This window comes from Peromyscus leucopus, chromosome 8b (genome assembly GCF_004664715.2).
Source record: "Peromyscus leucopus breed LL Stock chromosome 8b, UCI_PerLeu_2.1, whole genome shotgun sequence".
Classification (NCBI taxonomy): Eukaryota; Metazoa; Chordata; class Mammalia; order Rodentia; family Cricetidae; genus Peromyscus; species Peromyscus leucopus.
Genome location: NC_051086.1, coordinates 2,769,579 through 2,791,642, shown reverse-complemented (window position 1 = coordinate 2,791,642; position 22,064 = coordinate 2,769,579). Strand labels below are relative to the sequence as shown.

The 22,064-nt window shown below is 52.7% G+C and overlaps 1 protein-coding gene across 3 annotated transcripts; it reads left to right on the top strand.

Moving 5' to 3' along the window:
• The first annotated feature begins 1,069 nt into the window (after window positions 1-1,069).
• On the top strand, window positions 1,070-22,064 carry Ntn3 (netrin 3). 3 transcript variants are annotated; one of them, XM_037200775.1, is made up of 9 exons: window positions 1,070-2,546; window positions 2,618-2,806; window positions 2,894-3,043; window positions 3,172-3,222; window positions 3,344-3,418; window positions 3,692-5,204; window positions 19,389-19,475; window positions 19,754-19,852; window positions 22,025-22,064. In XM_037200775.1, the coding sequence occupies exons 1-6, from the start codon at window positions 1,619-1,621 to the stop codon at window positions 4,039-4,041; spliced, it is 1,743 nt and encodes a 580-aa protein (XP_037056670.1). In that variant the 5' UTR covers window positions 1,070-1,618; the 3' UTR covers window positions 4,042-5,204; window positions 19,389-19,475; window positions 19,754-19,852; window positions 22,025-22,064. The 3 variants fall into 3 exon arrangements, with proteins under 3 accessions (XP_037056670.1, XP_037056671.1, XP_028709768.1); XM_037200776.1 differs by lacking the exon at window positions 19,389-19,475 and having other exon boundaries at window positions 19,760-19,852; XM_028853935.2 differs by lacking the exon at window positions 19,389-19,475.

The following is a 22,064-nucleotide window of genomic DNA, read 5'->3' as shown; positions in this document are numbered from 1 at the left end:
ATATGGCCTCTTCTACCGGCTGCAGAGACTGGCCTGTGGTCAGCCTCCCTTCCGAAACTAGGTCTTTGGGCGTCAGGACTGCCCCCAAGATGGGACACTATTCCTGCCCACTCTTCGTGGAGTCAACCCCAGCTCTGCCCGGTCTGTCGAGGACAAAGGCAGTAAAGAATCTCTGGTTCCTCTTGGCAAGAACCTCGCAGCTATAACTGCTCCTCTCCAGCTTGTGCCCTGGCAACTCATCTGGGGCATAGGCCTGTTTCCTCATCCAGATTTGCTAGGATGTAGACTGTCAGGCTCAGGGATTCTGACTCTGATTTATTTGTGACCAGCCCTTCTCCTTACCTTTCCATGGGGGACCTCAACAGGTGGCCGGACCCTGAACCTCAAGGGGCCATCAAATAGGCTGTACTCTGCCCACTTTCCAAACTTTCAAGTCCTTCTGGACAGTGGGTTCATATGGCACAACTATTCACTGAGACTTAGGAATGCTTTAGGTTAAGAGACTGGCCTGATCCCACTGAGGAACAGTGACCTCAGCACTTAGCAGAACCCAGGTGCTCCCTAGTGGAACTTCTAGTTTAGAATGATTTCTATGTTGGCTCATCAAATTGTCCCAGCAACTCCACCAAGCATGGCGAACAATAGGCATTTTGGTTGATGAGGAAACTGAGAAACGCAGGCCTCACAGCCAGAAATCCAAACAGCTTGGATTTAAAGTCAGACCTGCGTTTCTTTCTGCTAGAACAGACTACTTACTGCCTTGGGGATACCCTACAACTACGCCAGCCCCAACTGCGTTCCCCTATTCTGGGTAGCATCCAAGACTTCAAGCTTCAGACCTAAGGTTGTGCCTGCATGATGGGCCTCTGGGAGGAGTGGCCCAGACCCCGGCCCAGCACGTGGCACCATCCCAGGAGCAGCCAAAGCCTGGCTTCAGGCCGAGGACCCTGCTGGGTGGTCCCTCACGGGCTGCAAGGCTGGGCTGCCCCCCTCCCGTCGGCGCATTCCTGGCTCTCCAGCCCCTCCCCCGGCTCTCGGGCCTCCCAGCCCCCTCCCGCGCTGGCCCAGCCTGTGTCTGAATCTGCTTCTGATTCTGGCTGTCGGGACAGGGCCCCCTCCCCTCCTTCCTTCCCGGCCCGAGCAGCTCCGCCCCCGGCTAGGACCAGGCTCGCGCCTGCTGAGCCCCCCACCCACTTCTGGCACAGCTTCCTCCGCCCTTGCAGCAGCCAGGAGGAGGCGGCAGCCCCGGCGCCCCAGGCCCCGCCCGCCCAGGGCCCTTCCCGGGAGGCCGGGAGACCTGCTCCTCCTGGCCCTCCGTGGGTGAGTGCTGGCGGCCGGCGGCGGGTGGGGCCTCCGCGGGCGGAGGTACCGGGAGCGGGGGCGACGCCTGTCAACGCTCCAGGCCTAGCAGGAGGACTCGCCAACATCCCTGCTGCTGTGCTCGGCCCCGGGCGTGCCCGTGGCTGCTCCCACTTCTGGGCCTGTGCTGGGGCCGCCCGGGGGCTCTGCTATCTTGGCACTGCAGACCCGGCAGGCAGAGTCTCGGACTAGGCTCTCCGTCCTCGAGGGCAGAATCGTGGGGCGGGAGCTGGCTGGTTGACCCACCGCGGCCACGGCCATGCCCACCTGGCCCTGGGGGCTGCTGCTGACCGCGGGCACGCTCTCCGCTGTACTGAGCCCAGGGCTGCCGGCCACCGCCGACCCCTGCTATGATGAGGCGGGGGAGCCCCGCTGTTGCACACCAGGCCTAGTGAACGCTGCTCTGGGCCGAGAGGTGCTGGCGTCCAGCACGTGCGGGAGTCCGGCCAATCGCGTCTGCGATTCCTCGGACCCGCAGCGGGCACACTCTGCAGACCTCCTGACCTCTGCTCCGGGCACTGCAAGTCCTCTCTGTTGGCGCTCCGATTTGCTGCAACGGGCACCCTTCAACGTGACCCTCACGGTGCCCCTGGGGAAGGCTTTTGAGCTGGTCTTCGTGAGCCTTCGCTTCTGCTCAGCTCCCCCTACCTCCGTGGCTCTGCTTAAGTCGCAGGACCATGGCCGCAGCTGGGTCCCCCTGGGCTTCTTCTCCTCCAGCTGTAGCCTGGACTACGGCCGTCCGCCCGCTCCTGCTGATGGCCCTGCTGGTCCAGGGCCAGAAGCCCTCTGCTTCCCAGCCCCCCAGGCCCAGTCTGACGGTGGAGGTCTTCTGGCCTTCAGTGTGCAGGATGGCAGCCCACCAGGCCTGGATCTGGACAACAGTCCCGTGCTCCAAGACTGGGTGACTGCCACAGATATTCGAATATTACTCACAAGGCCTGCCACACTGGGGGACATGAGGGACCGGGAAGTCACAGTCCCTTACTCCTACTCAGCCACTGAGCTCCAGGTGGGAGGTCGATGCAAGTGCAATGGGCATGCCTCACGGTGTCTGTTGGATAGCCACGGCCACCTGATCTGCGACTGCCAGCATGGTACAGAGGGCCCCGATTGCAGCCGCTGCAAGCCCTTCTACTGCGACAGGCCATGGCAGCGGGCTACGGGGCAGGAAGCCCACGCTTGCCTTGGTGAGGCCTTGGAGGGTAGCCTGGGGACTTCTGACCAGGCAGGGCTGCCCCTGACTGATCCCTCCCTGCAGCTTGCTCCTGCAATGGCCATGCCCGAAGATGCCGCTTCAACATGGAGCTGTACCGACTGTCCGGCCGCCGCAGTGGGGGGGTGTGCCTCAATTGCCGGCACAATACTGCTGGTCGCCACTGCCACTACTGCCGGGAGGGCTTCTATCGTGACCCAGGCCGTGTCCTGAGTGACCGTCGAGCTTGCAGAGGTGAGCCTACCCCTGCATGCCTTCGTGTCCTACTTCCCCCCAGAACCCCGGCGCTCCTCTGAACGAGCCCCTCCCTTCCGTTCTCAGCCTGTGACTGCCATCCAGTTGGTGCTGCTGGCAAAACCTGTAACCAGACCACAGGCCAGTGTCCCTGTAAGGATGGTGTCACTGGCCTCACCTGTAACCGCTGTGCCCCAGGCTTTCAGCAGAGCCGTTCTCCTGTGGCGCCCTGTGTTAGTGAGTGACCCTGCCCTGTCTCAGTCGCCTCAGCCAAAGACATCAGCTACTACTGTTGTCTGTCTGTCCCCTGAGCCCTCCAGATAACCCTGCCTCCCCATCATAGACTGTTCTCCCACACTCCTTAGAGACCCCTGTCCCTGGACCCACTGAAGAAAGCAGTCCTGTGGAGCCACGGGGTGAGTGGACACCGGAGTCTCAGACTGGTATGACCCTGGAGACGGGGGCTATAGCTAAAACAGACCAGTGGGGCCGGGGGGGAGGCATGGGACTCTGCTAGCCTCCACTCTTCCCCCCTAGACTGTGAGTCACATTGCAGACCTGCGCGTGGCAACTACCGAATCAGCCTGAAGAAGTTCTGCCGGAAGGACTATGGTAGGCTGCCTCACCCCAGCCCTTCCATCTCACCCCCAACGCCTTTGAATACCTTGACCTTGGCTGTACTTCAAGCCTCATCCTCTCCTGGGGTTGCCCACTGATGCTGGCTCCGCCCATTCAGCAGCTAGGTCTTCAGTGTACCTCCCTCTAGTGGGTGGCCTCTTTTTGTCCTTCCTAAGCCGGGTGGGCACTCCGTGCTTCTCCACACAGCCCCTTCCGGTCCTGCCCCTCCTGGCCCGATCGCTTTCTCACACCCTCCCTCCCCCGCAGCGGTGCAGGTGTCAGTGGGTGCGCGGGGCGAGGCCCGCGGCGCGTGGACACGCTTTCCGGTAGCCGTGCTTGCTGTGTTCCGCAGCGGCGAGGAGCGCGCTCGGCGCGGGAGCAACGCGCTGTGGGTACCAACCCTAGACGCGGCCTGCGGTTGCCCGCGCCTCCTTCCCGGCCGGCGTTACTTGCTGCTGGGGGGCGGGCCCGGGGCTGCAGCTGGAAGCACAGCGGGCCGGGGGCCCGGGCTCAGCGCTGCCCGGGGGAGCCTCGTGCTGCCTTGGAGAGACGCCTGGACTCGGCGCCTGCGGAGGCTGCAGCGGCGCGAGCGGCGGGGCCGCTGCGGGACCGCATGAACCTGCGAGCTGGGCGTGGACTGGGCGGGCACTGCTCTTATCACTGGGCGTGTCCATCAGTGCCTTAAGCCTGCTGGAAGTGTCACGTGCGCCGCCATCTAATTTCCCCCTTCCTCCCCATCCTTGCTTTTAACTTCGTTGGCGACACCCCACCCCCAACAACGGAGGAGTGTGAAGGCCCCTAAGAGCTACCTGGAGGCTCCGAGGGTAGTCGTCACCCTCAGAGCACCCTGATCTCATCACCCTGGCTGCCTACTACAAGGGGTATCCTGATAGCCAACATCTCTTAATGGTTGTGAACCGCCCCACTCCATGGGGATGCTAGGATCCTTCTGGGGTTTGAGCACATCCCACGGGTCACTGATTCATTAACTCTCCGATGCTGTGATACCTTAGAGGCCTCCGACCTCCCCAAAGTCACCGTTGCCACCATAGACGCCTGTACACCGCTGTGGGGGTCGGGGCCCAACCGCACAGCCAGGACAGCGACTTCTCCGCCTCCAACCAGGATCTGCAAAGAGTACTGTGGGCTCCTCCCGTATAAGGACGGCTGCCTCTGTCCAACACCGTGGATCTTGTCCCCTGTCCATTCAGCCTGCCCCAGTCGGTCGCGTGTTTGTGCCCCCATCCTCAGCTGCATCTCTGCCTGTTTCCCACCTCTTTCTGGTCCCGTAGTCCCCATCTCTGGGGTCCATCCAGATGTCACTCTGCATCATTTCCTAGTCTTGGCCTCTAAGCTCCTTGGCACAGGTCCCGCCCCTAGCTGGGAGCCCTACGTTCTACCCGCTCAAGACTGGACGTCACGAACGGGCAGTTCGGGTCCACGTGTAACCGGGTCAGATGGCGACTTCCACGGGCAGCCATCGGGGTTCCAGATGACCACGACTTTGCCTTACACCGGGCGCTAGGGCCCCCACGTCTTTAAAGCGAGCCCCCCCGCCCCCGAGCGCGGGAACCGCTGTTTGGCTAGTCATGCTTCCGACTGGGCGGCCGCCCGGCGCGAGCGCGCATGCCCAGAGCCGGCAGCGCCGAGACGCGGGGCGCTCGGGGTGGGCAGCCCGCAAGCGCGTGCTTGTGGGGCGGGGCCGCCTACGCGCGTGCGCAGAAAGGTCAGCGCGGTCCAGCGCAGAGCTGAAGGGAGCGGTGCGGTGCGGGGCGCCGAGGTGGGTGCGCGGCAGGGGCGTGGCGGCTGGATGCGGGGTGGGGGGGGTGTCGCCGCCACCGTGCGCTGACCGGCGGCACGGACATACTGAGAGAGGGGACGCGGGCGGTGCTTGGTGTCTTGGTCGCAGCAGGTTAGGGGGCTCCGGAGGCTGGTGCTCCGGAGGCTGGTGCGTGACGCGGGCCCGGGTGTCAGATCCCTTTGGGCAGGCCGGGCCTTCTTCGGCCGTCGCTGCCTCCTCTCGGCTTTTGTCGTGGGAAAGAACTGCCTCTGTGTCAACCTCCCCTTGGGGCACTTTCCGTCTCTGCGGAATAGGAAATCCTCTTTCTGTATTTGCTCAAAATTGCAGCAGTGTTCATATACCTTTGCCCTCGGAGACCTGCAACAGTTCGAGCCCTTCACTTGCCAAAGATGACACAGCTGCCCACCTGGCGCTAAGGTACCTTCCCAGCCAGAGAGCCCTGTCCAGCTAGTGTCCCTGACCTGTCGGGGTCACCTGTGCCTTAGCTTGGCCCTATGCTTCTGGAGTCTTGAATAACGAAGCCGGAGGGCAGAGCTGGCACCATATGGGGTGGGCTCCACGTGACAGAAGTCAGTCTATCAGGGATGCTGGCAGCCTGGCCACAGTTCCTTGACAAACCTGGCTCAGTTCAGAACAGTTGTGCTCAGGTCTTGGATTAAGGCTCACTGAGCTAACTTTAAGCGCCAAAGGTTGCCTTAACCAACTGGCTCATATGCAGGTATAGGTTGGCTTTTTTTTTTTTTTTTTTTTTTTTTTGGTTTTTCGAGACAGGGTTTCTCTGCATAGTTTTGCGCCTTTCCTGGAGCTCACTTGGTAGCCCAGGCTGGCCTCGAACTCACAGAGATCCGCCTGGCTCTGCCTCCCGAGTGCTGGGATTAAAGGCGTGCGCCACCACCGCCCGGCCTAGGTTGGCTTTTATGGCATTAGTGTTACCGTCTTTCCAAAGTGGGTAGAGGCTCAAAATGATTTTCCTCATTTCACCGTGTTCTGCTGGAAGACCAGCAGGTGACTTCCAGGCAATTTGTACAGCTGCTCCATAATTTGACACATTTGCCATTTCATCTACTTGGGGTCAAGGACTCCATTCTCATTTTTACCCCCCACCCCACCATAGGCACCTGTAAATGGTCACTGAGTTGTAGAAATGAGTGTGCTCATGCTCTCTCAAGCTCTCGCTCCGCTGGTGTGTAGCCCAGGTTGGTGTCAAGACCAACCCAGATGTGATCAAGACATTTTAGATGTTTGTTAGTGGCCATTCCTGTTGAGTGCTGTGACCCCGACAAGTGCTTCCTTTAATTCTGAGGATTAATCCTCACCTAATCTCCTCAGCGCTCAGATAAAGACTTTATGGGATGTACTGAGGAGTGACAGGTGTATTTAGAATCTGGTCTTTATGTGAATGGGCCACATTGGTTCCACTGGTGGCTCCCCCATGGCCTGGCATTCAGTGAGCCAGGCACTCTCTTAAGTGGTTGTTGGAGGGAATAAAGATGCCATTTTCTGAGTGATAGATGTCAACTAGTGAACTGGCCATGTAATGGCTTTCAACTGGATTAAGGGTGACCTTTCGGGTTACAGAAGTAATCTAGTGATCTAGCCAGGGTTTTCATAACAACAATCAAATTCACCTCCCTGGGACTGCAAGTTCACCTGCATGTGTACCTTACTAGCTCTGACTAACCACACTTGCCAGGACTGTCCAGCAAGTCTCAGTGACCTTGGGTACACAGTGTTGCTCCTAATCCTTATTAGAGACTGAGCCAACCTCAGAAGACATAGTAAAGTGTTTGCCTTTGCATGGTTTCTAGTTTAAAGTACACAGGATGGTGAAATGGGTTGTAAAAAACAGTTAACATTTGCCCCGTTCAATGTTTTACCTGTTTAAGCATACCTTTTCTGTTTTGACAACTCTAAATAGAAGGAAAAAAAAAAAAAACCTTTACAAACAGCTGTTTCAGTGGCTGTTTGCAGCCATCACCTTCTAAATGCAGATAATAGTTTTTTTTAAAAGCCCTCAGGCCTTTTACTGAGAACAAGCTTTCATTATATGGGAATTTTCACTACCCTTTCAACATGTGTTTATTGAATTCATACTTCAACAGTGCTTACCAAGTATATGTGAGGTCCTGTGTTCAATGCCCAGGACCTGGGGGTGGGGTGGGAATGAGCTGGCTGTGGTTGCATGCAATTATAATCTCAGTAGGGAGACTGAGGCAAAAGGACCAAATTTTAGGCCAGCCTGGGCTACAGAGCAGGACTGTTTCAAAACAACGACAGGAAGGGCTGTTAACACACTCAGTAATAGGATTCTTATCTAGAGTGCACAAGGCCCTAGGCTCAATCCCCAGTGCTAAAGGGAAAAAGAAAGAAAATGCTCTGTGTGTGTGTGTGTGTGTGTGTGTGTGTGTGTGTGTGTGCGCGCGCGCGCGCGCGCTGTGGACAGTGTTGAGTGATATTTGGAACCTTCTGAGAGAGTGTGGCTTGTGAGGGACTTGGTCAGATGAATGTGTTCTAAAGCTGTAGGGGTCCCTGTGCTGAGTGTGGGGACTGGTGAGGTACCATCAGACCTCATAAAACAGAAGGGCAGGACTGAGACAAGCAGCGGCCAGGGTGGCAGGAACCAGGGCGGAAGGGGGATATTAGGGGTGACTGGCAGCCAGAGGCCACATTGCGTGGAGTGCAGAAAGAGACAGGCTGGGGGAGGAATCAGGCTTTGAGTTTGGAGAGGTGCCAGGCAGTGGGTAAAGTGTCTCCTGATCTGGAGCCAAAGAGTGTCCATGGGGCTCGAGAGTGGGGAACGTTCCTGTGTGGCATTTAATCTGGGGAGTGAGTGGGCTATACATACAGACTCCTGATACTGTGTCCTTAAGTCACTAAATAAGGGAGAAGACTGGTTTGGAGCCTGCTGCTTTGTAGGTGGAGTAGAATAAGGGATGAGCTTGGTGTTTCTGTCAGACCCAGGCTTTCTATGGAGTAAAAGGGGGTGCTAAAGACCAAAGGTACAACCTTCCCTGGCCTTGTTGCCTTCCAGGGACTTTTCCTGTCTGCCTTTTGGGGAACCTCTAGACTGGGTGCTACTTATCTCAAACGATCCCATTTTCCTCCATGGGTTGGACCTCTCAGTGTATTCTCACAGTTAGAACTCACAGTTAGATCATGCCTTGCCTTCCTTCCAGGCCTCCATCTTCTGTGTGGTCAGCCTTAGAGACAGGCAGGACTTAGGGAAGAACTGAGTGAGGCCAGGCATGTGGTGTCCACTCCATAGTCTTTCTTCCACATTGTGGGGGCCACATGGATAAGGGAAAACTGGTTCTGTCCCAGGAGCCCCTGTCTGCCACAGCCTCCGAGCACTTGTCTGTGGGCTGTGAAAGCTGCACTGTCCCCTCCAGCCTGGCATGTTTCCTGCAAGTGACGGACCACCACACTGTGTCTGCAACTCTGTCCTGCCTGATTTTTCACCTGTTTGTTTTGTGAACCTAGGACTTCTGCCTGGTGGGAGGCAAGTGTTCTAACCACCAAACTCTATCTCCAGACTTGGTTTTTATTTTTAAAACAGGCTCTCACTGTGTAGCCCAGGCTGACCTCAAACTCATGATCCTCCTGTGTCGGCCTTCTGAGTGCTGGGATCACAGGTACGTGACTGTCTCCCAGCTTGTTACACAGTTTAATTGGTTTCTACCCACTCTCAGAGACTCTGGTGAGTCCATTATGAATAAAAACTGGTTTGCTGCTCTAAGTGTAACTCATTGTCTGGGTCTCAACGAAGGCCGCCCTTCCCTTCACCAGCCTGGCCTAGAATCACTTTGTTCCTGCTCTGTAGCTGCCTTCCATCTCTCCCAGCAAAGCCCTTCAGGCATTCCTGTCTTGGAAGCTTGTGGACTCTGAGAAGGATTGAGTTATGGGACATATTCCTGCCCTGGAGTATTTTTCTCTCTTCCTAGGTTCCATCAGCCTTTCCTAGCACAACACACAGGGACACGTTGCTTTGTTAGCAGCTCAGTAAATCCCAGGCTTTTAGGCTTCTTGGAACCTGTGAACTGGACTATAAATGTCTTTGTTTTCCCCCTTTGTGGGTGTGTGTGTGTGGGTGTGTGTGTGTGTGTATATGTGTATGTGAGTTCCTGTGTGTGTGTGTGTGTGGAGGCCAGAGGTCGACTTTGATGTCTCACTAATTGCTCTCCACCTTATCTTTTGAGATAGTCTCTCTCCAGGGGACCTGGGGCTTGCCAATTCAGCTAAACTGGCCAGCGAGCCCCACTGACCTCCTGTCTCCGCCTCCCCAGTGTTGGTATTATAGGTATGTACCTGCCACATCCAGCCTCGTATGTGGTGGATTCTGGGGGGTTGGACACTTACAGCCTCATGCTTCCATAACAAGCACTTTACCAACTGAGTCATTCCCCACCCTTAGATTGCCTTTTGATCTGAACCATAAAGATACTCACTGGCCTATGCCCTCGTTCCAGACAGTACCTAGACTCAGAAGGATCCCTGTGCTCGGCGGCTTTGTCCTTTGCTCATGTTTTCTGTGCCGCTGCCTGGGGCTAAGGCTTCCTCACCCTTCAGGACCCAGCTGAGGCAGACACTCCAGGAAGCCATTTCTGAGTCCTGTTTCCTTGTGGGCAGAGGGCTCTGATGCCCTGTGTTTCCAGTCGTAGTGCCTGTACCTTCAAGTGCTTGGTCAGTATTCTGTCCTGATCATGGCTTCCTGAGAGGAGGGCTGAGGAATGCCTCACGTCTTTGTCCTCCGGCAGTTGGCACCTTGGCATGCAGGAAGCATGTCTTGAATGCCTATTAAAATGATTAAGCCTTCATGACTCCCAAGCAGCTGTCTTACTTGGTCTGAAGATGTTTGCTGAGAACCTGCCATGTGCCTAGCCTTGTAAGGCACACACTTGGAACTCAGATCTGGAAATTCTACTGCTGCTGTCATTTGGCTGAATTTTTTTCCCTCAGATTCTCATTCTGTACAAACTGAGGGGCTCTTTTCCTGACTTACTGTGGGAAGAAACAAGCCCTATAGAGATCCAGCCCCTGCCTGTGTCTAGAATGGCTAGCCAAGCTTGGGTCTCAGAGTCCCACATATGATCTTAGGCACCTCTAAGAAGACCTGCATTTGAACTTCCAGCCAGCAAGCAGTCCAGCTGGCCCGTGGTGCTGTGACTCAAGCCTCATTACTGGTTACATCCCTTTTGTACCTGGCACGTGCCTGCCATTGTGTGCCACCAGCAAAAGGCCCACTATCAAGTTCCCTGTAACCAGCTTCTCAGGGAGTCAACTGTGAGCGTCAGTCACTATTAATACCTGAGGAATCCCTATGCTGTGCTTCAGGGCTGAGGCAGCATACAGCTTGCCTTCTGGGGTCACTGCATAGGACAAGTTTGTTAAGGCTTCCTACTGCTCTTCAGCCTTCAAAATTAACCTGTCTCCTTCTCTGGTTTCTTCCTTCCCAGGCACACAGAGTGTAATGTGACATTTGGGTACAGAAGCTGTAATCTAGTAGAAGAATAGGACAATGCCTCAGTGTGCTGAAGGGGGTGGAAACTGACTTGGATAAGGGGGCACTGGCCTGGAAGGTCACTGGAGGGACCCTGAAGGAGATTTGATTAGAATGAGCTAAGAAAGGAAGGGGGGACAAATATGTCCTGCCTCTCCTCCTTCATGTCCCTTTAGAAGGAACATGCCTTCTGACTGTATCATGGGAACTGTAGTTTGTACTGTGTGACCAGTGCTCCTGAAGCTGCTGTGGGAGGGGCAGGAAGGGTGGGGGACAAGAAGGATCTCAGGTTAGATGTTGTGACAAGCCAATCCCTGGACGTGAGCTGAGTTGCAGTGGAGCATGAAGGTCATGAGATGTGGGGGATGCCTAGGAAGCAGCTGGAGGTAAGGGACCAGAGCTCACACGAGTGGGTTGAGAAGAAGCTAGTGTCTACAGCGGTGACATTGAGGAGCCATCCACTAGAGAGCAGCCCAGGGAGTGACATCAGCCACGAGTGCTTTAGGGAGATAAGGGCCTGGAGAATCTGTTATGTATAGCAGCTGGGTAGTGATGTCCTGAAGGACAGAGTCAGATGCAGCCTGCTGTCACCAACTCCTTGATGCTGAAGGAATTTAAAAGAAGAGGCAGGGCTAGAATAGGACCTTAGTGAGGGTCGAGGGAAATGAGATCAGAACCTTGGAGGGGGCCTGTACTTGGGCCATGACACCAAGTGTGGATCCAGAATAAAGACGCTCCTGCCTGACAGCCTGCCCTTCTCAGAGGGCAGGGCGAGGCTGTGAGCCAACGCCTGGGAACAGGAGAGGTGCTGGAGGCAAGCTGAGAAGGCCTGCCAGGCAGCACCCAGAGCCCACCGTGATCGAGGCCTGTGAACAGATGGTTTGGTCCCCTCTCCAGCTCTGACGTGGGTGTAGAGAAGCGTGCTTCAGCTTGGCTGCCTCCCACCTGGCGCTGAGACAAGGGGACGAGACGAGTGGAGCTGAGGTTTGGTGTGGCTGGTCTAGGCCTAGCTGCAAGGGAGCAGAGTGAAGGGGCTGGCAGATGGGGACCAGCGCTCCAGGGGAGAAGGAGCACTGTGGATGCTAAGGCACTAAGAAACGGGTTCTAGGCCTGGCGTGGTGGCACACACCTTTAATCCCAGAACTAGAGAGACAGAGACAGGCAGATCTCTGTAAGCTTGAGGCTAGCTGGTCTACAGGTGAGTTGCAGCTCTACATGGTGAGAACCTATCTGGGGGTCGGGGAGAGGAGACAAAGACAGACAGACAGACAGACACTGTTTATGAATATTTGGCCTCTGGGTGGAATGAGGTTGGATGACCTGGGTATATATAATGAAGTAGAAATGTAAAGGTTTGTAGTGCTGTGTGTGTGTGTGTGTGTGTGTGTGTGTGTGTGTGTGTAGCAGTACCGGGGGCCTGAGGCAGGGCTGCTCAACCCACCCTTCTAGTGATAACAGCACAAAGAACAAGGATATGGGCTGGAGGCAGGTGGCCAGAGACCTAGAGAAACGAGGTGGCAGGGATTCCTCCAGAGAGGGGAGGTGTGTGTGGTGATGATGGGGGTGCCATAGGCTAGTTCAGAAACAAGAAGAGAGAGGAGGGTCCTGAGGGAGGAAGGTAAGAAGAAGGAGTAGGGGCTGAACAGCCTGAAGCCCAGAGTGAGTCTCATTACCCTGGCTATTGGCACCACTCTACCCTTGAGATTCTCTTAGGCAGTGGGGCTCAGAGGAGGCTAGGTCTCTAAGGGAGTAGTCCGGAAGCATGTCTGTGTGGAACCTCTCCCATCATGAATTCTGCCTGTGAAGGCCCAGGGTGGCTTGTACCCTTAAATGAAACACACCCTGGGTGGTCAACCTGCCTTCAGGCATTCTAACAGTGATCCTGATGGTGGCGGCTGCTTCTGTACCCACTTTCCTGGCAACAGACAGACCTCTTGAGAATGAAAGCCCATACTTCCTCATCTCGGTGCCCTGGTGGCATCTGTTCCTAACAGGGTGGGGATGGACCCTCATGGAGGCCACTGTGATATGCCTCCCACTCCAGGGGAAGTTAGTCTTTCACGTCTCCTGAACACAGAAAGCTTTCCCTACTGCCGTGTGTTCTGGTCCTTTCCATGGAATGCCACTGTACCTTATCTGCTCTCCCATTGGAGTCTCCAAGAAGGGTTCTACCACCCTAAGAATGTCCTAATTATCAGTGTGTCTACAAATCCACTTCCTGCTGGTGCTGCAGATATCTTGTCTCTGTATCTGCTATACCCAACTAGGTACAAGAGACCTGGGAGGTATTTGAAAGAAAGTTCTGAAAAGACTGGATGTGGGCTGGGTGGATTAAGCTAGTGGCCCCTTACTGTCAAAGTTTCTTCTGTGCTATCCTGTGCCAGGGCTGAGGTCTAAGGAGACGATGGGCATCCAGTACCCCAGTGCCCAGGATTCCTGACAACTCCCTGAGGTCTTGTATGTCTCTGGAATGTCCAGCAGGTTCTTAAGAGAATGGCACATCCTTGGAGATATGTCCCTGGTGGGTAGGAGGAAAGCTCATGTACCAAGAGGGTGTAATTGTCACTTGCTCTTGCCTGCTAGTTGTTACCTCTGTCCTTGTCTCTGCCCTGGTCCAGAACTGCCCAGCACCCCTGCCCTGGCCCCGGCCGCTGTCTATGTGTTCCTCTGGCCCTCCCCTCCTCCCTGTCTCAGTAGAATACCTCTGGATTACCCACACACACCTCTCCCAGTATCTGCCCCGTGCTTGCCATCTCAGATGCCCTTTCAGGTTCCCTACATGCTGGCATCTCTGTTCTGAGCCACTAAACACCCCTCCCACACATCCACCACTGGGCCAGGTGCTCAGGGCATGTTGGCACTCTGAGCATCTTATCAGACAGCAAGCATCACCATCACAATAGTCATAGCCGTGCCTCCCCCGCCCCGGACAGCATAGCCTATGGCCCTTCCCTGGCCCAGGCGTGGCCAATGCCAAGTAGATGTCGAGGTCTGCTGTGTTCTTTAGTGGTATGCGTATTGCACCTCCCCTGAACTGATGGGCTCTTTCCCGCCCCCCCCCCACCCGTGTCCCTGTTGTTAAGATTGAAGGTCAAGCATGGACATGCCTTGAATTATACTAGTGTGACCTGTGTGGGAGGGACGTGTGCTTGTCTGTCACATGGAAATGCCCACAGTGCCTCACTGTCCCCTTCTGTTATTCAGTGTTATCTATGATGCCTACTAGGCATCAGGTTTCCCATATGCTCAGCCTTGGGGTCCAGCTTCTCCATTCTTTAATTCTGTCCAGTGTCCGGCTTCCGGTCTCCAGGAAAGCATGTGGGGATTGCTAAGACTGGGGAGGAAAAGCTGAGCCCTGCCCAGCGTGTGGCATGGTGACTAAGGTTCAGTCAGGCAGGGCCCTGGGTCATAGTCAGCTTGTTCCCGTGGCTGGAGAAGCATTGTCAGGCTAAGACTGCACAGGGGCATGGACTCCCTTAGGACAGTCTGTCTTTGTTTGGTAGCTATGTGTGGATGTGGGTGTGGATACCTTCCCTGTACCACCAGCATTGGAGGAAACTCATGGGTCCGCTGGACTCTGCCCCTAAGCTGTTTCTGGGGGCCACTCCATTTGGACCTTCCATGGCCCACCCACTGTCCCTTTTCTCTGCTTTCTCCACTGGACTAGACGCTCCTTTCTCCCTGACTCTTCTATCGAAGACATCGGGGTGGCCTCTGACTGGAGATCTGGGATGTCACATGTTAACTTTTCCTGCTTCTCATCTCACACCAGTTTCTCAGTACTGCCCACCGAAGACCCCCAACTTAGTGGAGTCTCCCCCACCTTCCTTCCTTCAATGCTGTCCCTCAGTACCCTGCTTCACCCACCCCCACCAGCTCCCCATGTCTGTAGACTTGAGGTAACATCGCTGTGTGCATTTATAGTTGTGGGTCTCTTCTGGAGCCCTGTACTGTTTTATCCCCAGGGTCCAGCCTGAGGCAGGCAGGGAGGAGTAACTAAGAGTTTGTGGAATGAATAAAAGTTTGGAGCAAAGAGGAGCTGTTGTTGTTGTTGGCTGTTCCATTCCCTGTGACAAGGACAAGTAGCTCGGAAGGGAGGCCCAGTGTCCAGGTGTTACAATGTAAACCTCAGGGCCCAGTCTGTATGTCACATGCTAAGGAGTTTGGTGTCCCGGTGTTACAATGTAAACCTCGGGCCCAGTCTGTATGTCACATGCTAAGGAGTTTGGTGTCCAGGTGTTACAATGTAAACCTCGGGCCCAGTCTGTATGTCACATGCTAAGGAGTTTGTTTTCAAATCCGCCTGTCTGGGAAAAGAGGTGAGAAATCAGTCTCATGACTAAAGCAGTGTTTTGGGACAGCCTCATGGTGTTGAAAAGGGAGTCCTGACCTTGCTGAGGAAGGAGCTAGGGCAGCGCTGACTGTGAAGAGGCCTGTACCTCAGGGAGGGCAGTGACAGCGTGGAAGGCTCACGGGCTTAGGATTTCAGCAGACTGGGTGTTCCTCCTGTGCAGGGCACTCTCCAGCACCTCTCCTCTCCCACTGCCTTCATCCCTAAAGTGCAGTAAATCCTGGGCCGTCAGGCTAGCCTTGGGACTGAGCAGTGGATCGTGCAGCCACATCTTCGGCAGCCAGCCTCTGTGGTAGTCAAACGTGAGTTTATAGGGCCTCTTCTTACTCACACCACCACCCAGCCCTACCTCCTGGCCAGAGACCCGCCTGAAGGGATGATGGAACAGTCAAGCCAGTGTCAGTGACCCTGGTTTCCTATCAGCCCAGTCCCGGCCACCTTCTTCCTCTGTGGACAAAGGGCAAAACAAAGGCTTACTATAGATGGAAGGTGTTGACTCCTGAGTTTCCCTGGGGCATTTGTGGTAGAAATATCTTACAGGAGCCGGGCAGCAGTGGCGCACACCTTAAATCCCAGCACTCAGGAGGCAGAGCCCAGCGGATCTCTGTGAGTTTGAGGCCAGCCTGGTCTACAGAGTGAGATCCAGGACAGCCACCAAAACTACACAGAGAAACCCTGTCTCTAAAACCAAAAAAAAAAAAGAAAAGAAAAGAAAAAGAAAAAAAAAGGAAGGAGGGAGGGAGGGAGGGAGGGAGGGAGGGAGGGAGAGAGAGAGAGAGAGAGAGAGAGAGAGAGAGAGAGAGAGAGAGAAAGAAAGAAAGAAAGAAAGAAAGAAAGAAAGAAAGAAAGAAAGAAAGAAAGAAAGAAAGAAAGAAAGAAAGGAAAATATCTTACAGGAATGCCTCTCCCCAGAGACGACTGGCCTTGCCATATGGCTGAGCCTGCAGCCATCTATGGCTCCCCTGAGCCTTTGGTCTTGTCTTTGGCAAACCCAGGGCAACACTGTGGGGAGAGGACACATTGCTATGACAGGCTGCAGGTATCCCCTGTAACATGTCATCCAATCCAGCAACATAACATTTGGGGGAACTAGAAAGCATTTCTTTCCATATACATTTTTTGTTTTCTCTAAAAGACATACTCTTCCTGTCTTCAGTACCTTGAACTTTCAAATAGTCACCATACTGGTAGAGAAAAGGCTGTAAAAGTTAGGGGAAGCCTGTGAAGTGGAGAAAGACGAAGCTCAGGGCAGGGAAGTAAAACTGTTGAAAGGGGCAGTGGGGGGCTACCACCAGAACTCAAGCTCTGGACTCACTGCCCGTGGGGTGGCCACTGCGACAGTCCTCCCAGAGGCTCCTGAGTCTCGAGTGCAGCCTCAAACGAAAAATGCCGGGACATCTGAGCTGTCCTGGCATGTCATGCTGATGGAGTACTGTCTCTAAACAGTCTCGGTTTAACCCTTGCACCAGAAAACTCTATCAGTTCACCCCCTTCTCCATTTCCCACTGTTGTTAGCGTAAAACCCAGGCAGGCAGGCAGGCACTCCTGCGTGTGCATGTTTTGGCTCCTGCCCTGCTGGCCTCGCTGCTCCTGGTGTTGAGTGTGCATTCTGGCCACACCGCTTGCTCTTCTGAGGGTCTCTGTCCCCTTCTCACATTGTCTCCAACACTGCTGAGCTCTTCTCCCAGCTGTGGCAATTTCATTACTCCAAGTCACATGCCATCTCGTGGGAGATGTCCCACCATGGACCCTCAGTAAAATATCCATCACCCTACAGACCCACTGTGTGGAGTCCCTGCTGTCTGAAACATCACCAGCTCTTGCTCCATGGTCCGATGGGGGTCAAGTGGCATTTTTCCTGCTTCCTTGCAATTACTGGTGAGGCCCAGAGCTGAGGGCACAAGCTATAGAGTGTTTCCCATCCAAGCACATGGAACTGTAGGAGAGGGGCCAGCCGAAGATGCCACTGAGAGAACCAGCTGAGGCTGCAGAGAGGCACTTTGGGACAATGCAGTGTTTGTGGTGACAAATCACAACCCTCAACCCTCAGGCTGAGGGAAAGTGGCTTCTTGAGCACTGCTCACCGTGCAGGGTCTATGCTACTGTGTGGCCAGTCCACATTGCCTAAGCAGGAGACTAAGATGTCCTGTGTGTGTGCTGTGTCACCCTACATAGTGACATGGGGCTATGCCAGGGCTACATAGAGAGGCCCTGTCCCAAAACACCAGAGAGAGAGAGAGAGAGAGAGAGAATGACTTTAATCCCAACACTCAGGAGGTAGAGGCAGGCGGGTTTTTGAGTTCAAAGCCAGCCTGGTCTATAGAGCGAGTTCCAGGACAGCCAGGGCTACACAGAGAAACCCTGTCTCGGAAACAAAACAAAAAGAAAGAGTGAATAAATAAACAATTTAATTCTCCAAAGTGTGAGTATAGAAGCCTGGTTTATTTTATGTTTTTAATGTATTTCCTGCCTTCCTTACTTCCCCATCTCAATGACCAGTCTATAAAAGATATGGCTCAATTGTACCATGTGTGCAAATGTAATCAAAGGTTTTGAGGGCCACACACCAGAGCAACTGTGGCAGAGATCTTTCAGGTGAAGAGAGCTAGGACTCAAGCGATGGTCTGAGCAGTACTCACAAGTTTTGTTCTGTAATTTGTTCTTATCTGACCTTTTGTGATTAGGCCTTCTTTTTTAATTGATGTAGTTTTAATTTTTTGTGTGTATGAGTGTTTTGCCTGCATATATATCTGTGAACCACCCATGGCTTCTGATGCCCTGGAACTGGAGTTACAGATGGCTATGAGCGGCGCCATGTGGGTGCTGGGAATCAAACCCCAGTCCTCTAGAACAGCCAGTCCTCCCAACCTCTAAGCCATCTCTCCAGCCTGGCAGTGGTGGCGCACGCCTTTAATCCCAGCACTTGGGAGGCAGAGCCAGGTGGATCCCTGTGAGTTCGAGGCCAGCCTGGGCTACCAAGTGAGTTCCAGGAATGGCACAAAGCTACACAGAGAAACCCTGTCTCAAAAAACCAATTAAAAAAAAAAGAAAAGAAAAAAAAAAGCCATCTTTCTAGCCCGATTATGTATTCCTTTATCACATGATAAAAGCATCCCGAGCCCATCTTTTAAAAGATTTTTGAATTTTGCTTTATTTTATAATTATGAGTGTTTTGCCTGCATGTACATATATGCACCACATGCATGCCTATTTTCCTTAGAGGTTAAAAGAAGGCGTCAGACCCTCTGAAATTACAAAGTAGCTGAGCTTATTTTACAAATGCCTGGAGAAAGCCTCATATGCCTAGCCCCAGTAACATATGGTTCCCTTTGAGTATAATGTGAGGAGGAGAGACCACTGGGGTGCATTGCCTCAGTGTTCCTCCAGCTCCAGCTCATATCCTGACCTCTGAGTAAGCAGCACTCAGTGCCTATTCCTTCCTGAAGGAGTTCTTTGAACAGTAGCTCCATCACTTTTGGAGGCTTCAGTTTAATGTTCAACCTGGAACAGGTTGGTGTGCTCTGCTCAACTCCTGTTCTATTTATAAATGTTTTTATTCCACTCAGGGGAAACAGGTCCTTGTCACCAGAAAGAATGGGCCTGTGGTGGCTCTGTAGGTGGGAAACTGTGCAGCATGGCCTGGGTAGGCATGGCTAAGGGGAAGCAGGCAGGCGGGCCTACTGCTTTCTGAGACATGCAAGAGGGATTCCCACCCCAGTCAGCAGCAGGGCTGGTCCTGCTCTGAGCAAGGCTGTCCCACTGGACACATTAACATCAATCTAAATGGTTACAGTGCTGGCAGCAATTTTGGGTTTTGTGTGTACAGGCGCCAGACACTAAACTCCAGGCCTCAGTCGTGGCTAAGTACTGTACCACTTAGCTACACCCTCAGCCCCAGAAAACCTTGTTTTGATTAATGATTAATTGAAGGAAGCCCCTAAGACTTATCAGTAGGGGCTGAAGAGATGGCTTAGTGATTAAGAGGATGTGGTTTCAGACTCAGCACCCACATGGTGCCTCAAGGCTGGCTGCTATTCCAGTTGCAGGGGATCCAATGCCTTTTTCTGGCATGCATGTGAACACTCATGCACATGAAATAAAAAAGAATCAAAGAATCAACTCCTTTTCTTCTTATTTATTTATTTATTTATTTATTTATTTTAGGTAGTGTCTCACTGTGTAGCTCTGACTGTCCTGGAATTCCCTATGTAGACCAGGCTGGCCATGAACTCACTGAGATCTGCCTGCCTCTGCTTCTCAAATGCTGGGATTAAAGGCGTGCGCCACCACACCTGGCCCTTTTTCTTTTTTTAAGTGGAAGGAATTCTGGACCAGGGTATGGTGATGCACAGCTGTAATTTCACAACTTAGGAGGCCATGGCAGTATGATCACAGCTTCAAGGTTAGTGTGTGATACATAGTAAGACTATCATTTTAAGAAAACAAAATGTGCTGGGCGGTGGTGGTGGTGGTCGTGGTGGCGCACACCTTTAATCCTAAGCACTCAGGAGGCAGAGGCAGGCAGATCTCTGTGAGGCCAGCCTGGTCTACAGAGTGAGTTCTAGGACAGCCAAGGCTACACAAAAGAAACCTGTCTGGAAAGAAACAAATCACAAATAAAATTCTTTTTAACTCAGTAGCATTGTCTTTCTCTGTTCATTTTCTACTTGAATTTTCTAGATACAGGAGACATCAGAGTGGTGTGGATATTTACCTAAACTCACTGAAGACAACAACCCTTGTGACGGTGTTGGATGCTCTACCATCCAGATCAGGAAGGTCAGCCCAGTGTGCATGAGTGACTGTTGGGCATGTGTGCCCGGGACAGCAGTCTTTGGTGGGAGCTTTAGAACCCACACCAATGGGCTGTTATAGCTCACTGTGCATGGCCTTGTAGTATATCTCACCCTTTGCCTTTCCTCTCCACTGTCCTCCCCTCTCCCTTCCCCTCCCCTCCCCTTCCTCCCCTCCCCTCCCCTCCACTGCCCTCTCTCCTCCTCTCCCTTCTTCTCTCTCTTGTTTTCTGGGCAAGAGGCGAAACCTTAGGCCTCACACACATTAGACAGATACTCTACAGCTGAGCGCCATCCCAGCCCTTCCTTTTTTTTTTTTTTTAATTTTATGTGTATGAATGTTTTACCTCCACATATATATTTGCACCACATACATACCTTTATTTTAGGTTTATTTTTTATAATAATTTTCTCATTCTTGAAATTATAATGTAATTGCATCATTTCCTCTTGGCCTCTTTTTCTTTGTTACACACACACACTTCTAAATATGTAGATATTATAACCAGTTTTTTCCGTATAATGTTTACTTGTATATATATAATTTCAAGACCGACCACTTGGCCTTGAATGACCGACTGGGGGCTCTTCCACAGGAGGACTATTTCTCCCACTTCCAGTGCTCCTTAGTTGCATGTACTGCTCTGTCTAAGGCTAAGATGTTTGTTTAGACAGGGTCTCACTGGGTAGCCCTGTCTGGCTCAGAACTCACTGTTAGGTGAGCAGATTAGCCTTGAACTCACAAAGATTCCCTGTCTGCCAAGCACTGGGATTAAAGGCATGTAATCTTGCTCTGCAAGATTTATTTTTACTTTCTTTCTTTATTTTTTATTGGTTTTTAGAGACAGGGTTCCTCTGTGTAATAGACCTGGTTGTCCTGGAACTCACTCTGTAGACCAGACTGGCCTCGAACTCACAGAGATCCACCTGCCTCTGACTCCCAAATGCTGGGAATAAAGGTGTGCATAATTTTTGTAATGTATTTTATTTTATGTGTATGAGTGCTTGGCCTGTATGTATATATGTGCACTGTGTGGTGTCTGGTGCCCATGGAAGCCAGAAGAGGGTGTCAGACCTCCTGGAACTGGAGTTACAAACAGTTGTTAGCCACCATTGTTGTGAAAATATTTCTTTACACTGTGTGAAGACGTGTCACTGTGATTGGTTTAATAGAAAGCTAAACAGCCAGTAGCTATGCAGGAGGTGTAGGTGGGACTTTCGGACAGAGAGAGCTCTGGGAAGAAGAAAGGCAGAGTCGCCAGCCAGATGCAGAATAGCCATTCACACAATGGTACGCAGATACACGCGTACATGTAGGCAAAACACCCATACAGGTAAATAAAATTAATTTTAAATGTGTTTTGTTTTTGTTTTTGGAGACAGGGTTTCTTTTTGTAACAGCCCTAGCTGTCCTGGAACTCACTTTGTAGACCAGGCTGGCCTCAAACTCCCAGAGAACCGCCTACCTCTGCCTCCCGAGTGCGAGGATTAAAAGTGTGCATCGCCACCACTTGGCTTAAATTTTAAACTTTTTCTATAATTTATTTGTTTTTATTTTATGTGCATTGGTGTTTTGCTTGCATATATTTCTGTGTGAGGATGCCAGATCCCCTTGGAACTGGAGTTACAGACAGTTGTAAGCCACCATGTGAGTGCTGGGAATTGAACCCCAGTCCTCTGGAAGAGTAGCCAGTGCTCTTTACCACTGAGCCATCTCTTCAGCCCCCCTTAAATGTTTTTTATTTGTTTTTTGTTTTTGTTTTTTTTTTCGAGACAGGGGTTCTCTGTGTAGCTTTGCGCCTTTCCTGGAACTCACTTGGTAGCCCAGGTTGGCCTGTAACTCACAGAGATCTGCCTGTCTCTGCCTCCTGAGTGCTGGGATTAAAGGCGTGTGCCACCACTGCCAAAAATGTTTTTTAAAAAGAAGATTTATGCCTGGCAGTGGTGGCCCACATCTTTAATCCCAGCACTCTGGAGGCAGAACTCTATGAGATCAACCTGGTCTACAGAGCGAGTTCCAGGACAGCCAAGGCTACACAGAGAAACCCTGTCTTGAAAATCCAAAAAAAAAAAAAAAAGGAAGATTTATTTTGTTGTTTTATGTATGAGCATTTATCTGCATTTGTTTATATGCCCCACATGTATGCTTTGCCTGCAGAGACCAGAAGAGGATGTTGGATCCCTTAGAACTGGAGTTA